The sequence below is a fragment of the Eulemur rufifrons genome, chromosome 1 (genome assembly GCF_041146395.1).
Source record: "Eulemur rufifrons isolate Redbay chromosome 1, OSU_ERuf_1, whole genome shotgun sequence".
NCBI lineage: Eukaryota > Metazoa > Chordata > Mammalia > Primates > Lemuridae > Eulemur > Eulemur rufifrons.
Genome location: NC_090983.1, coordinates 49777840 through 49792560, shown reverse-complemented (window position 1 = coordinate 49792560; position 14721 = coordinate 49777840). Strand labels below are relative to the sequence as shown.

General features: G+C 35.6%; 1 protein-coding gene across 1 annotated transcript; it reads right to left on the bottom strand.

Annotated features, from left to right (window-relative positions):
• Positions 1–7199: 7199 nt before the first annotated feature.
• Positions 7200–14721, bottom strand: LOC138384747 (cytochrome c 2). Its single transcript, XM_069470444.1, has 2 exons — positions 14553–14721; positions 7200–7345 (listed from the first exon to the last, which is right to left on the bottom strand). Exons 1-2 carry the CDS (start codon positions 14719–14721, stop codon positions 7200–7202), a joined length of 315 nt encoding a protein of 104 aa, XP_069326545.1.

Genomic DNA, 14721 nt, shown 5'->3' with positions numbered 1-14721 from the left:
CTGACAACACAAGATACCATTGACGGAGTATGACAGATCAGAAAATCTACAAAAGATATCACAAGTATCCTTAAATACCATATGATGTTTTTATATTTAATAGTAATCCATAACTAGTATTAATATTGAGGGTGTAGACCTACTAATACCAGAACAAAAGGAGGAAAAATTGGAGAGAAAAATTTCTATTTTAATTTAGGTTTTAATTTAGGGAACTAATATAGAAGAAGAGTGAAATGAATTTTAAGTACTGATGTCTTTCTTCTTAATTACCATGCCTTCATTCACTGAATCAAAAATAATTAATCATTCCAGGCACTACTTTAGATGTCTTATAGGAAAAATTTTATAAGAATAGAATATAAATGCCTTATCATTTAAAAGACAGTCTCCATTTTTCTTGTCTTTATTTATGGCTTGATTCAAAGATGAAATATTACTCCCAAGAGTAACTTTCATAGCAACTAATATCAAAAAACAAACATGTCAACTCTCAGTTATTTATTTCATTTTGTGAGTGATCATGATAAATGAAACACTAGAGCAAGGCCAACAGCTCTAGTTTCAAATAAGCATTTTTTAAAATATACTATACAAGTTATTCATAAAACATTTACAATGCCTTAATGTCAGAATTTATCTAGCCAAAGTAAATATGTCAAAATTAAAGACAGTCTGAACTATGAAAAACCAGGAATCTCTTGCCAAATTAATCTTATTAATATTGAATATAATGTGAAATAGTAGCTAACAGAATTAGTTTTCATTCTGGAAACTAGTTACATCACTGCTATATGTTCTAAAAATAGCTAATAAATATAGCCCTGTGTATTGCGGAACCAGTCAATCCACGATAGAACCTGATACTGCATATTCCTGAAGTTTAGCCTCTGAAAAATTTTCTCACTGTGTATACATATTTTTTCAGTATGTAACTTGCTTTTTTATGAGACACTTGTATGTATAGTAAATTTTCTTTACCAGCTATTTTACCACCAAGAAATAGACCAATTTAAATGTCATACCAGTTATCAACATTATAAATATAGACAAAAAGAAAAAAACAATAAATTGGGCAAATTATCAAATCCATGCTATACTTTAATATTAATCATAAGATAAAGAATTTGGTTAATTTCATTCTCTCATCTAAATATTCTTTTGAGCACAATAGAATGTGTCATTTGTTAACAGTGACCAAAACGGCATCTTTCTCAGCCTGCCTGCCTTTTCCTACACTCTTTTGCCTATCTCTTCACATTGGGCGTCACCAAATTTTCCCTTATTAAATAAGCTTCACTTTCCAAGGATATTCTGGCACTGAACTTGGAAGGAGTTTTAAGCATTTTGTTTGTTTGTGGTAGTGACTTCATTGCATTACTGTTAGCCTAGTCTTTTCTTTCTTCAACTGCAAAAAATTCGGGATGATGTTCCTTCAACATTTGCACAACTGATTTTTTAAAAATTATTAAAAGTCATTGTTTCCACACTTATTTTACCAACTGTTGCTCACAAAAGGACACCAAGATCGAAGCTCATTTGCATTTCCACAATAATAAAACTGACGCTTTAAATATGTATCAGAGACTATCCAATAGTTTTTAGGTTGACTCTTCTCATTTAGAAGATTTCCTAATGAAATGGGAGTGGTGCTATCTATCACCCGGTCACAGGGAAGGCCATTGTGGGGAGCCTCAGGCACAATGTCATCTCTGTCATCGCCCTTAAAGATTTTAAATTGATCTCCATTTCTCTATTTTTCATATTCTCACTAGTATCAAGCCATGAAATACATGGTGGGGCAAGTTACTTCACTTCTCTATGCCTCAGTTCCTACATCTGTAAAATGTAAATCACTTCCCTAACAGAATTGTGAATATTAAATGAGTTCATCTGTGTACTACACTTAGCATTTGGCACATATTAATGGTCAATAAATGTTAGGCATTCTACTGTTGTTGTTGTGATCATTATTTTAACCACCAATCCATATGCTTAAAAGAAATATAATTTTTAAAATACCTATACTCGTTTTTTGGTAAGGAAAGTAAATGCTGACATGCATAATTCTTTTAAAAATCATAATTTCTGCTAGTTAGGGGTAATTGAAAAATCACTGTAGAGAAAAATAGAACTCAGCAGAACCAAATGTTTGAAGGAACACAACTGTGGCAGGAAATTGAACCAATTTGAGAAGGTAAAAAACAAAAACAAAATACAAAACAAACAATGCTGCTTGGAAAACTGACACACTTGCTATTCAAAAGAACTGACTAGGCTGGTTTCCATAGACTGGCCAGGAAAGTGGGGAGCAGGGGAGTTATACAGCACAAAGAGCCCTACCAGAAATTGTCAGCATTACAGCTCTGTACCTCTGTTACAGCTGCTCAGCATGCCTTTTGACAGGCTGTGTAACTAATAACACCACATTCCCAAAATACATTCCAAATAAGTTTTCCAATAACTCACTATGCATGAAAATGTTCCTCTTTCTGGATTTTCATAAAATAATATGAAATGTAGTGACAGAGAAAAGGTTTCACAGATTTTGCTTTTGCATGTGACAAAACTGTAGTGACTTTGAGCTATACTTTTAGTTTTTCTTCTTTTATGAAAAGGATATATGGTTGTAAAAATTTAAACATAAGATTATATAAAGGAAAAATAAAATCTTCCATCTCCATTCCCTAGGAACACATACTTATCAGTGTGGTATGTATCAATAGACAATAGCTATCTAGCTACCTTTACATATACACATATATACATATTTTTGTATATGTATAGAAAAAACTCTATATAAAATTGAACCATTCTATAAGATTCATGAGAATTTGTTTTCTTTACTTAACAGTGTTTTATAGACATTCTTCCATGTCAGAACAAATAAAACTTTTAAGAGCACAAAAATCCAAAAAGGGCTTTTTATCTTCAAGTAAAATTAACACTCCAAGAAGAAAGACCATGTTTATTCTATCCAGATTTATAAGAGAAATAATTTTCTTTGCTAAATCAGAATTCAACCTCTAATGACAAATTATCTCCTTGAGTAGTTCACTGAGGTTCTTGGATATAATAGTGAAATAGAATCTTCTAGTCCTAGCTACCAAAGAATCTCAGTTACCTAATTTTTTCATGCTCAAGTAAAATTGTACAATAATTTGATCATTATCCTATAGGCAATCTAAAATTGGATTTTACAAAGGCTTGATTTTTTTTTTTTCGCACATATCAGAATTGGAGATGGAGTAGGAAAGCAGTGATAGTGAGAACAGAGCTGACAGTGTCACAAGCCAGAATGCAGACACAAGCAAGTTTGACATGGGAGCAGGCAAGCTGCAAGCAAGTATAGAAAACAGAAATAACAAAAAAGCAAAGTTGACATCGAAGGTGTGACTATTCAGGGTAATAGGTAAATCAAAGAGCAATGAGACTGAGTTGAACATAGAGATTGCATGAAGTGAAAATAACAAAGGAAATGTGTATACGTGTTTACAGTAGATGGCATTTTGTTTACAATTATTCACTACCCTCTTCCCTCTAAAAGGATGACAAACTACTGTCATGTGACTTGCCATTCCTCTTGAGGGGAGAATATACCTCCTCGCGTCACTGGCATTGGCCTTGGCCACTTAACATGTTTTGATCAATGGCATGTGAGCACACATAATGTAGGCCATATCTGAGCAGTTTTATGAAGCATCAGGCCTCTTCCAGGGCTCATCAACTTTTCCTCTTCCACAAGAATGGGAAAGTCCATACAGGTACTTCTTTAACTATGGTTCCAGAATGAGAAGATACTTCGAGCAGCACCACATCTGACCACAGCCTACATGCCACTTGAATGAGAAATAAACGTTTTGTTGTTGCAAGCCCCTGAGGTTTTGTTACTGTAACAAAGTTGACTAATACAAAAATTGGCACCTAGAAGTAGGATGCTGCTATAACTAAAATATATGGCCCTATCTTCAGCACCAGACAGAGACTGGCATGGAAATTGTTATCAAGAGTTGGAAAAATGGTGATCCATGTTATGCAGGGATAAAATATTTGGTGAAATTGTCACCTGCAATAACTTGAATGACAGGTAATAAATCTAATGAACTTATGGCTTCAGGTGAAGAGATTGAATAACAAAATACTGCTAGTGTGCCTTGGTCATTACTAGCTGTCCAGAAAGGGACAGCTAAAAGATCAGAGCAAAGTCACTAAGACCGCAAAGTGGAGCTGGTGAAGATGATTATGGAAGGTTATTAATATTAAAGAAAAACATTATTCTGACATTTGTTAAAGATAATAAGGAAGATTTTATTGAAGAAAGGACTACTGCAATGAGAGTTTTGCAGTAGAGGAGAGAGATCGAGCCCAACTATGAATACAGTAAGGACAAGTGGAGTTCATAGCCAAGGAGCAAGGTGGAAGGGCAGCAGATGGAAAAGTACTAAGAAGAAATATTAGACATAAGGGGGATTCTGGCTAAACCAACTTGATGGGATACTTTCTGAAGGCAGACCAGGGTGATCAGATACCATAGGTGAGAGATGAGGAATTTTATCCGATACCAAGGGTTGGGGGCGGGGGGTGGGGGGGGTTGCTAAACTGATTTAGCAGGATTCTTGCTACAACTGGACTAAGTGGGCCAAGGACAGAGCCCAAAGTTGGGGGCTAGTTGAGAAACGGGCTTAGAGGAGCCTGACTCAAGTTTGGCCAAAAGAGAGAGTCTTTGTTACTGTCTTTGCATCCAGGGATGGGCCTGAAGTTGTGGTTTGGCAAGGCGGCATTGGGAAGAAAAGCTGCAACCAAAACAGGGAGAGCAAAGACAAAGCTGTGAGGGTAAACTGGTACCCATGTTGTCTGTTTCTCACCATTTCAAACTTAGGTGATATGTTTGGGCCCTTGCCCCTCAAAGGTGCACATTCCCAAGCCCAAGATTCAGAGAAGCCACAAGAGAAGATTTGGCAGGAGTTGGAAGAGCCGCTGCCCCACCATAAGAAAGTGAGCCAACAGATTAGTTACAGCATCTGTTTGTACTTGGGGCCCTGAATTGACCTTCCAAATGTAGAGGCTTCTACCTGGCCCCTCTGCCTTCCAAATCTCAGGCAAATTTTTCTTGTGATCAGTCCTAATTGAGTACCATGTAGAGAAGAGAGTCCTGGGAAACGTAGTTCCAGCTAAGCTAGATTGACATAGTATAAAATCGCCATAGTATCTAGAAGTTCCTTCATGTAAATTGATCCCAAGATAGATTTAAGCCTCTCAGAGATAATATATATTCAATAAAGCCTATCACATATAGAATTTTAATTACTACATTCATTTGCAAATTTTCCTCCAACTTTTCTTTTCTAATACAGGAAACATTGCTACTAACAAAGAGATACTTTTCTCTTACTAAGATAAACATAAATTTAAAGCAATATTCAACATATTATCAATTTTTAGAATGGAAATCTACTTAATACTTTTCCATTCCCACCTACCTCCCTTTTATCATCTCAGCTCTCCTCATACTATCTTCTTTTTAATTCTAAGTCAAAAGTATTTAAACTCCAAACATGAGGCCCTCATATCCCTCCCTACAATGTGGCATTTATCAATGCCACCAAGTCCATTCTTCAGGGTTATATAAATCTGAACTGTAATTATGAATGTGAACTGAGTCCAAGTTCTTTCTCACAGAGCTCTCTGGCCCCATGTAAATTAGAATATGAGGTATGTCACCTAATTCTACATTGCTGCAAATCCAACTGAGATTTTCAGACTGGCAACATCCCTTGTACACTATGGGACCCACAGATGTCTCTGCCCTCATCAGAAAATTCCTCCAGGGAGAGAGTAACAGGCTCAGCTTTGCCTGAAGCTATCTCTTGGCCCCCGGAGACACTCCTTCCTACACAATACTGGCACTGGCCTCCATGAGAAGTGCACTCTCCCCCACTTACCAGAAGCATTAAAACTAAACCTGAGCTCTTGGCAGATTTAATGGAACTGTCTGGAAATCACTGCTTTTTCAACTGTGTTCCCCTCATTCTAAGAACTCTGTTAGGTTATTTTCACAGTAGTGGCATCTGCTAATACTTTAACTTGCTAACATATTACCCCTATGATAATGGTGAAAAGTCACCAGGAATTGGAGTAGAGAATCCAAGTTTTGCTTCTGGCACCAGCTCTCTCTAGGTCTTAATGTGGAAGGTAAAAACCCATATCACGGGGTGCTGTTGTGAAGTGTAAATGAGATAATGGGTTTCCTATCTTCATCCATAGTGGCCCCTGACCAGCCCACTGCCCCTCTCTCTGGTATGGAAACAGCTTCTCCATCTTGCAGGGCCGTATCACTTGGGTGATAGCGTACTTGTAGGACTGCACAGCAGCTTAGGGGCTGCCTCACACTACACAGAGCCACAGTTCTCTTCCACACAGGCCCTGTTATAGACCTGTCCCACCGTGCCTCTCTTCCACTTACTGTGAACTGAGGGCTCCTTCCACATTTATGGTGAGGGTTTGCGGATTTTTTTTCTCTCTCTCAGTATCCTTGCTTTCCCTCCTGTAGCCCAGTTTTATATTACTAAGAACTAGAAGTATAGCATAAAAGTATTAATGCAAAAAGATTAGATGTTATATGATACAAATTTTTATTAATATAAGACATGCTTTTCTCCTTCTCTCTAGGTTTTATTTTGGGGTCAATAACTTGTTCTTTTTTTTCCAAAAATATTCCTAAGTTAAGATCACCTATTTGACTTCATTTTTCCTATTTTTTTCCCTTTAAAGTTACTTTAAGCATTGTTTATAATAAAAGGCAAACACAGCTTCATAAAAATTAAAGCTAATATCTTCTATATTTATGTTTAAATTACAGAAAAATAAATGTGGAAACTGTGATCAATAGCAGTTGCTAGGCTTATAAAATATTTTGTGCACATAAAGACTTCTGAAGCACAATAGATTTCAGTTTCCTTCTCTTTCCTCCTCCATCCTGACCTATCCGCATCCTTAGTGAGCAGAAAAAAGCAAGTTCAGACTCTGAAAGGCATCTGGTCAGATTACACACAATCAAAAATATCAACCTTTATTTAAAAATGTTAAATTTACTACAGGCTGATCAAAAAGATCAAATATGGCTTCTTTAAACATGCAATATTTGAAATTAGAAAATTTTGGCTTATAACTAATATTTTTGAAGTTGCAATGGCATTGCATTAAGATGTTGCCTGTTTCAAATATTGAATAAGATCTTCTCTCTCACTCTTCTTTTTAAGGCCGGCAAAGACCATTTTAGTTCCAGGGATATATTTCTTTGGGTTCTCCAAATACTCCATCAGAGTCGCTTCTCCCCAGATAATACCTATAAAGGTGAAAATAAGTTTTCAGTTTGTGTAGCTACGTTTGTAGAGCTTACTTTCTGATGTGACCCACATATGTGAACAAAAGATTACTCTTGGACTCAGTAGGAGGACTATTATAACTGGGAATACCTATACATTCTGACCTATGAAAAAATTACAAAATTATTCTTCACTCCTTGGCTTCTCTGTAGAAATCCAACAGTGACATGCTACTTAGGGTTATCCAATGTATAGGAATGAACTATCACCCCAGACATGTTATGCCTAAGCATTACCTCATCTTCCTACAATCACAGCAAGTTCCTTCTAGTAAATGTTGGCCTAAAGAGAGGAAAGTAACTTGCCCTAAGCATACAAAGCTAGTTAGAGTCAAGAATTTGACTAACTCATATTTCAATCTTATTTCTACCAATCATACCAATCTGCCTCTGTTCAGATCTCCAGAAAAATCTATAATTTCAGAAATTCAGTTTTAAAATGACTGAAAAAGGCTGCCTTTTTTCCTTTCTAAAACCAGTCAAAAAGAACATGGACAAAGAGAAACAAAAATGCTAACTTCACTTTTGATAAAACTTTTGAGGAAGCCCTATGGCTCCAAATTTGGTATAATTATAATAGACTGCCAAGGACATGAATCCTGGACCAGAGTGAAAGGACACCTTTCACTAATGATCTCAGGAGAAGAGAATAGATCTTCAAAGTATGTGACACATCTTGTAAGGCAAAGTCATAATCCTTTGTTTGGCTCAAACAGAATAGGGTATATCAGCTGGCCGTGAAAGTCTCCTTAAATTCAGTCTGACACCATGGAGGGCCAGGGGAGCCTGGATTAATGAAGAAAGCACATACATCTTTGAAAGAAGAAATTATTACAGGACAGAAGAGAAACTGCAAAGGTTGCATAACCTTAGGGCTGCCCAGTCTTTACCAGCTGAAGTAAAGAGCCAAATAACACCTCCACCAAAACATACAAACATACACACTCAGACATATACATGTATCTCTAACATAACTGTGAGTGAGGAAGACCTCACAACTAAGTGGAACACTCAGACCCTTACCCTTACTATCCTTCTACAAACAACTAGTTCAAGAAGAACTATCTTCATCAAAAGATGAGTAACAATCAAAAAGGAATCAGCACAAAGAAGTACCGAAGATACATACACACAACATACACACACACACACAAATACACATACTATGCAAACACAGCAGAAAGGAAGAGAAAAAACAAAAGTTAAATGAAACATACACATCAGAAACTATGTAAATTAGGCAGATGAAACTCATGACCACATTCCCATGGATAAAAAAAAAGGTCTTTATGAATCAAGGGCTCAAAGTAGAGCTACAAAGGCTCAAGCAGAAAATTATATAACAGAGAAAGGCATAAATGACAGCAAAATGAACAGATGCTGCTGATAGCACAATGAGGTTTGAAAATACTGGTAAAGGAGTTTGAGGTTGCTGTGAGCTAGGCTGATGCCATGGCACTCTAGCCAGGGCAACAGAGTGAGACACTGTCTCAAAAAAAAAAAAAAAAAAATTGAAAATACTGGTAGGCCGGGCGCAGTGGCTCACGCCTGTAATCCTAGCACTCTGGGAGGCCGAGGCGGGTGGATCGCTCGAGGTCAGGAGTTCGAGACCAGCCTGAGCAAGAGTGAGACCCCGTCTCTACTAAAAATAGAAAGAAATTATATGGACAACTAAAATATACATATACAAAAAAAAATTAGCCGGGCATGGTGGTGCATGCCTGTAGTCCCAGCTACTCGGGAGGCTGAGGCAGTAGGATCGCTTAAGCCCAGGAGTTTGAGGTTGCTGTGAGCTAGACTGACGCCACGGCACTCACTCTAGCCCGGGCAACAGAGTGAGACTCTGTCTCAAAAAAAAAAAAAGAAGAAAATACTGGTAAAAACAAAAACAAAAGAATGAAGAGTTTAAAATGATTAGCTATCAGATGAAAGGGAAAATGACAGATACAGAAGATATTCAGGCAAAGGAGATACAAGGTCTGTACAAGTGGTGACTCAAGTAAGATTTTTAAAAAATAAATGAAAAACAATAAAATTATTAAAACATATTATTCAAGAAAACTTTCAAAAATAAAAGCCCTGAATTTACCAACTGGAAGAGCACAACACTTCCCAGGAAATACTGAAATAGATCAACCAAGCCCTAGACATAGCTTAGCAAAGTTACTAAATTTCAATAAGAATGTTACTGAAACTTAAAGGAAAAAGAATAAAATAAAAATAAAACCAAATAACTCATAATGGAAAATCATCAGGCTAGTTTCATATTTCTCTAAATAATAATTAAACATGAAGGATATAAACTCCTGAGGAATTAAAGAGTCTCCCAATAATTTTATGCCCAGTCAAATTATCATTCAAGTGTAATGCAATCCCCAGATGTTTTCAAATATCCAAGAACTTGGATAACATTGTTCTAATAATTCTTATTGTTATTACTAATAGAAAACAATCCATCAACCCAAAAAATAAGGAAATAAAGATGCTATGGTAAAAGCTGGGAATATCCACTAGTATCATTTTAATGTAGAATAAATGTTAAAACAATTGTGGTAATTATGGTTACATGAGATGTAAATGGTATAGATCATATCAGAGTAGAAATAACGATGTTAGTAGCCAGAGTTAGGAGACAGTGTGAAAAAAAGGGAAGGTTGTATAAATACCTTGATTTTTCTCATCCTTGATAGTAGAGGATAAAGAGATATTGCTTAAAGTAGATAAATCAAATAGCAGAGGCATATGCATATTATTTAAAGTACAAATATGGCCACTAAAATGAAAATGAATAATTTTATCAGAATTAGTTGGTGGAGGGAGAGGAATAGGGAAAAGGTCAGGAAAATTGAACATATATAATTTCCTTGTCACTCATACTGGGAAATATTCTCTTGAACTATTCAAATTTTTGTATAATATAATGTCCACAGATTTCAAAATATTTTAAAATTATTAACACATTTATGATTTAGTGTGTCCTATTGTAACCACTGCATGATTTGACATGACAATAGGCAAAAGATAAGGCCCAATCCCTAATAAGTTAGTTTAGCTAATAAGTTAGTTTTGCTAACCCCATGATAAGATTTCTTTCAAGGCCCAAGAAAACCTGGGTTTGAATCCTAGTTCTGTCACTACTAACATAGAATCCTGGAAAAATCATAATTAATTCAAACATTTTGTTTTTCAAACCTGCTTCACTTATCACTGCCCAAAAGTGCAAACACCACTTTAATGCACTATAAAGACATCATTCTTAAAGGAAAAATTGTATCCATTTAATGATGTTTTCAAAAACACACTATAGATGGTTCAAGATCACTAATGATTAGGAAAATGCAAATCAAAACCACATGAGATAGCACTTCGAATCCATTAGGATGACTATTATCAAAACAACAGAAAACAACAAGTGTTGGTGAAAATCTGGAGAAACTGGAACCCTTGTGCATTGCTGGTAGGCACATAAAATGGTACAGCCAACTGTGGAAAATAGTATGGCTATTCCTCAAAAAATTAAACACAGAATTATCATAGGATTCAGCAATTCCACTTCTGGATATATACCCAAAGAAAGCAAAATCAGGGACTCCCTTCTACAGATATTTGTACATCCATATTCGTAGTAGCATTATTCACAATAGCCAAAAGATGGAAGCAACCCCAATCTCCATCAAGGGATGAATGGATAAATAAAATGTGCTATCTCCATACAATATTGTTCAGCCCTTAAAGAGATGGAAATTCTGACACACTGTACAACATAGATGAACCTTGAAGACATGACACTAAGTGAAATAAGCCAGTCACAAAAGGACAAATACAGTATAATTCCACTTATATAAGGTACGTAGAATAGCCAAATTAACAAAGACAAAGTAAAAGGGTGGTTGCCATGGGCTGTTTAATGAGTACAGAGTTTCAGTTTGAGAAAATGGAAAAGTTCTGGAGATTGACAGTGGTGATGGTTGCAAAACAATGTGAATGTGCTTAATGCCATAGGATTGTACACTTAAAAATGGTTAAAATGGTCAATTTTAAGTTATATATATTTTTACACAATTCTAAAAAAATTATATAAGGTTATTTCTATAATCATGCATTTTGTAAAACTGTACTCTAAGCAAGTCACATGGAACAGAGAATCTTCTTTAAAATATGAGAATTTCTGTATTCTTCTGAAAATAAAAATATTGTAATTATTTGCAACAGAAAAATCATGCATAGAAAATAAAATATGGTTGACAGTGCACTGCAATTTGTATTAGTGCTATACTATTGGCGTCCGGTTCTTCTTCTTATTCAAGTCTGTCTTTGGCCAAGCTATGCTAAAGTATTTTTTAACTCTCTATTTCATTTTAAATAATTTCATTTTAAACTTCTAGTTTGGTTAACCAACTAAGATATTTATTATTCTTATTTCATCAATGGAACTAACAAATAATATGTCCCCAAATAAGTCACAAATATTACTTAAATAATCTGATTTAGGGGAATTTTATTTCTAATTCTTGAATAATGTTAAAACCAAGCCTTTTATATAGCTTTCAACCTTTGACAACAATCTATAATAAAAGATATATTTGTAGTAAGTTCCAATATTATTTCAAATCAATGCTAATAAGCAATAAATTCTTCAAAATATTGGCAGCTAGAGGAACAAATATTATTTTATAACAACTCTACAAATTAGTAGTTGCAAAAGTTTACTGTTCTTGTAACAGGATAATAAAATAATAAAATGACACTACAGAGAAATACTACCTGAAAAACTAAAGAGCCATGTAAATGCAAACACTAAATGTGAGTTAAAAATGGATTTATTCAGTAGTCTATCAGCTCAAAATCCTATTGCAACAACTTCAATGCAATTCTGACATTAACTGCGCAGAGTTAGTGCAGCCTCCCAACAAGACTGCCTCATTTCAGATACCGGAGCCCTCAGGCCACTCAAACTGACCAACTGGCTACAAATTCAGCAGTTCCCACAACCTCCTCAAATCAACTCACAGAACTCAGGAAAGCACTCACTTACAACTATAGTTTTATTATAAAAGTATACCAGCCAGAGGAAGAGACCCATAGAGTGAGGTCTGGGAGGGTCGCAAACGCAGAGCTGCTGGGTCATCCCCCTGTAGAATCAGGACCCATCACTTTCCCAGCACATGGAAGTGTTCACCAACCAGGAGGCTCAACCAGAGCTTCCGGTTGAAAGTGTCCAGAGTTTTTAATTGGCACTTCATTGCATAGGCATGATTGACTGAATCACCAGCCATATGACTGAACTCAATCTCCAGCCCCCACTCTGTCCCTGGAGTTAGGACTGAATGGTTGGTCACTGCAGTATCGTCAGCCCCATCCTGAAACTAGGAGCTCATCATGAGGCATCTTCTTGGCATACCCTCAGGTTTTGGTCCCAGCGGCCAACCACAATAATAAAGACACTCCTATCACTCCAGAAATTCCAAGATTTTAGAGGCTTCCTGCCAGGAACCCAGGACAAGGACCAGACAAATTCTTTATTATGCAATACCTATTACCAGGATTTTTGCACATACCAAATACAATGATACTGTGTTAATAGTAACTCTGTTGATATTTTAAAAGATGCTAAAATATTCCTGACAAAGATTAAATTTTGGTCCATTTACTTTTAGTAGTACTTTTAGTACTTTATCAAGGATGTATTTGTATGTATATATATTCCTTTATTGTGGACACTCCCCAAATAAAGATATGTTGAAGTCCTAACCCCTGGTACCTTGGACTGTGGGTTTGTTTGGAAATAGGGTCATTGTAGATGTGACTAGTTCAGTTGAGATGAGGTCACACTGGAATAGGATGAGCCCCTAATTCAATATGACAGGGGTCCCTATAAGACAATAGCCATGTGAAGACAGAGACAAACAGGGGTCCTGTGATAACAAAGTCAGAGATTGGAATTATGTAGCTACAGGCTGTAATTAGAATCTTAGTCATAAAAAGGAATGAAAAGCATCGTAAGAAGTGTTGATTGTTATCAAAAATTATTAGACTGTTAGTTTTTCAGTACCACCCTTTGTATTCTGGGGTTTTTCTGTTTGTTTGTTATATTTTTGTGGGGTAAATAAATATTTTCAATAAAGAGAAAAAAAAGGAATGAAGTACTGATATATGCTACAATTTAGATGAGCCCTGAAAACATGCTAAGTGAAAGAAGCCAGACACAAAAGGACACATAATATATGATTTCTTTTATATGAAAGATCCAATAGACAAATCCAAAAAGACAGAAAGCATTAGTGGTTTCCAGGGAATAGGGGTAAGAGGGAATGGGGAGTGATTATTTAATGGATGCAGGTGTTCCAAGGTTGATAAAAAAATTTTTGAAACCAGGGAAAAGTGGTGATTTTACAACATTGTGAATGCACTAAATGCTACTGAATAGTACACTTTAAAAAGGCTAATTGTATATTATATAAATTTCACTTCAATAAAAACATAAAAGGAAATAAAAAATAAAATAAAACCCTTTCCAAATAGTAGTGATCTGATTCCAACCATAAGATATGCTAGGCCTCCAAGAAAAGTTCAAAATAGAGTTGTTCTGTGTTTTAAGAAAATCTGATAATCCTTAAATATATATGCACATATGTACATATATACATATGTCTGTCTGTGTGTGTGTGTGTGGAGTAGCAAGTTACTTTGCAAAGATATTATAGTCTTTTCCAACCATTTTGAATCTCAACCCTAAAATCCCTTCTCACTTTAAGTACTATCTACTCCCTTTCCACCAACAAATAAATATGCTTTTCAAACTATTATATTCCCCCCATCCTGCTAAGAATCACTACTACAAATAGAATCACTACTACCATTATACCATTAAAATATGACTTTTTAAATCTAGCTCATACTTTTTCCAGATAAATGTATTGCATAAAATAAAATAGGAAAAACCTATATAGGCAAAAACCTATGCCACACAAGATTGCTAATTCTTCTGATCAAAAGGATGACCAGTTATTCAAATGCAGGTTTTATGATATAAATCAATATTTCAGTAATATAAATATGAGGGTCTATTTTTAATGCTGTAAGTTAGAAAATTATTATAATTTCAAATCATGTGCTTTCTTCTTTGCTACAAAGTATCTGACCCTCTCCCACAACTGCTGGTTTTTACCTTTGTTTTTATTTGCATCAGTATAAGAAAATCCTGGTGATTGTCCTGATTTTCGGCCAAAGAGGCCCCAGAGATTTGGACCAGTCTTGTGTTTTCCACCTTTTTCCACTGTGTGGCACTGAGCACATTTTTGAATGAAGATCTTCTTGCCGGCTTCAGCATCTCCCAT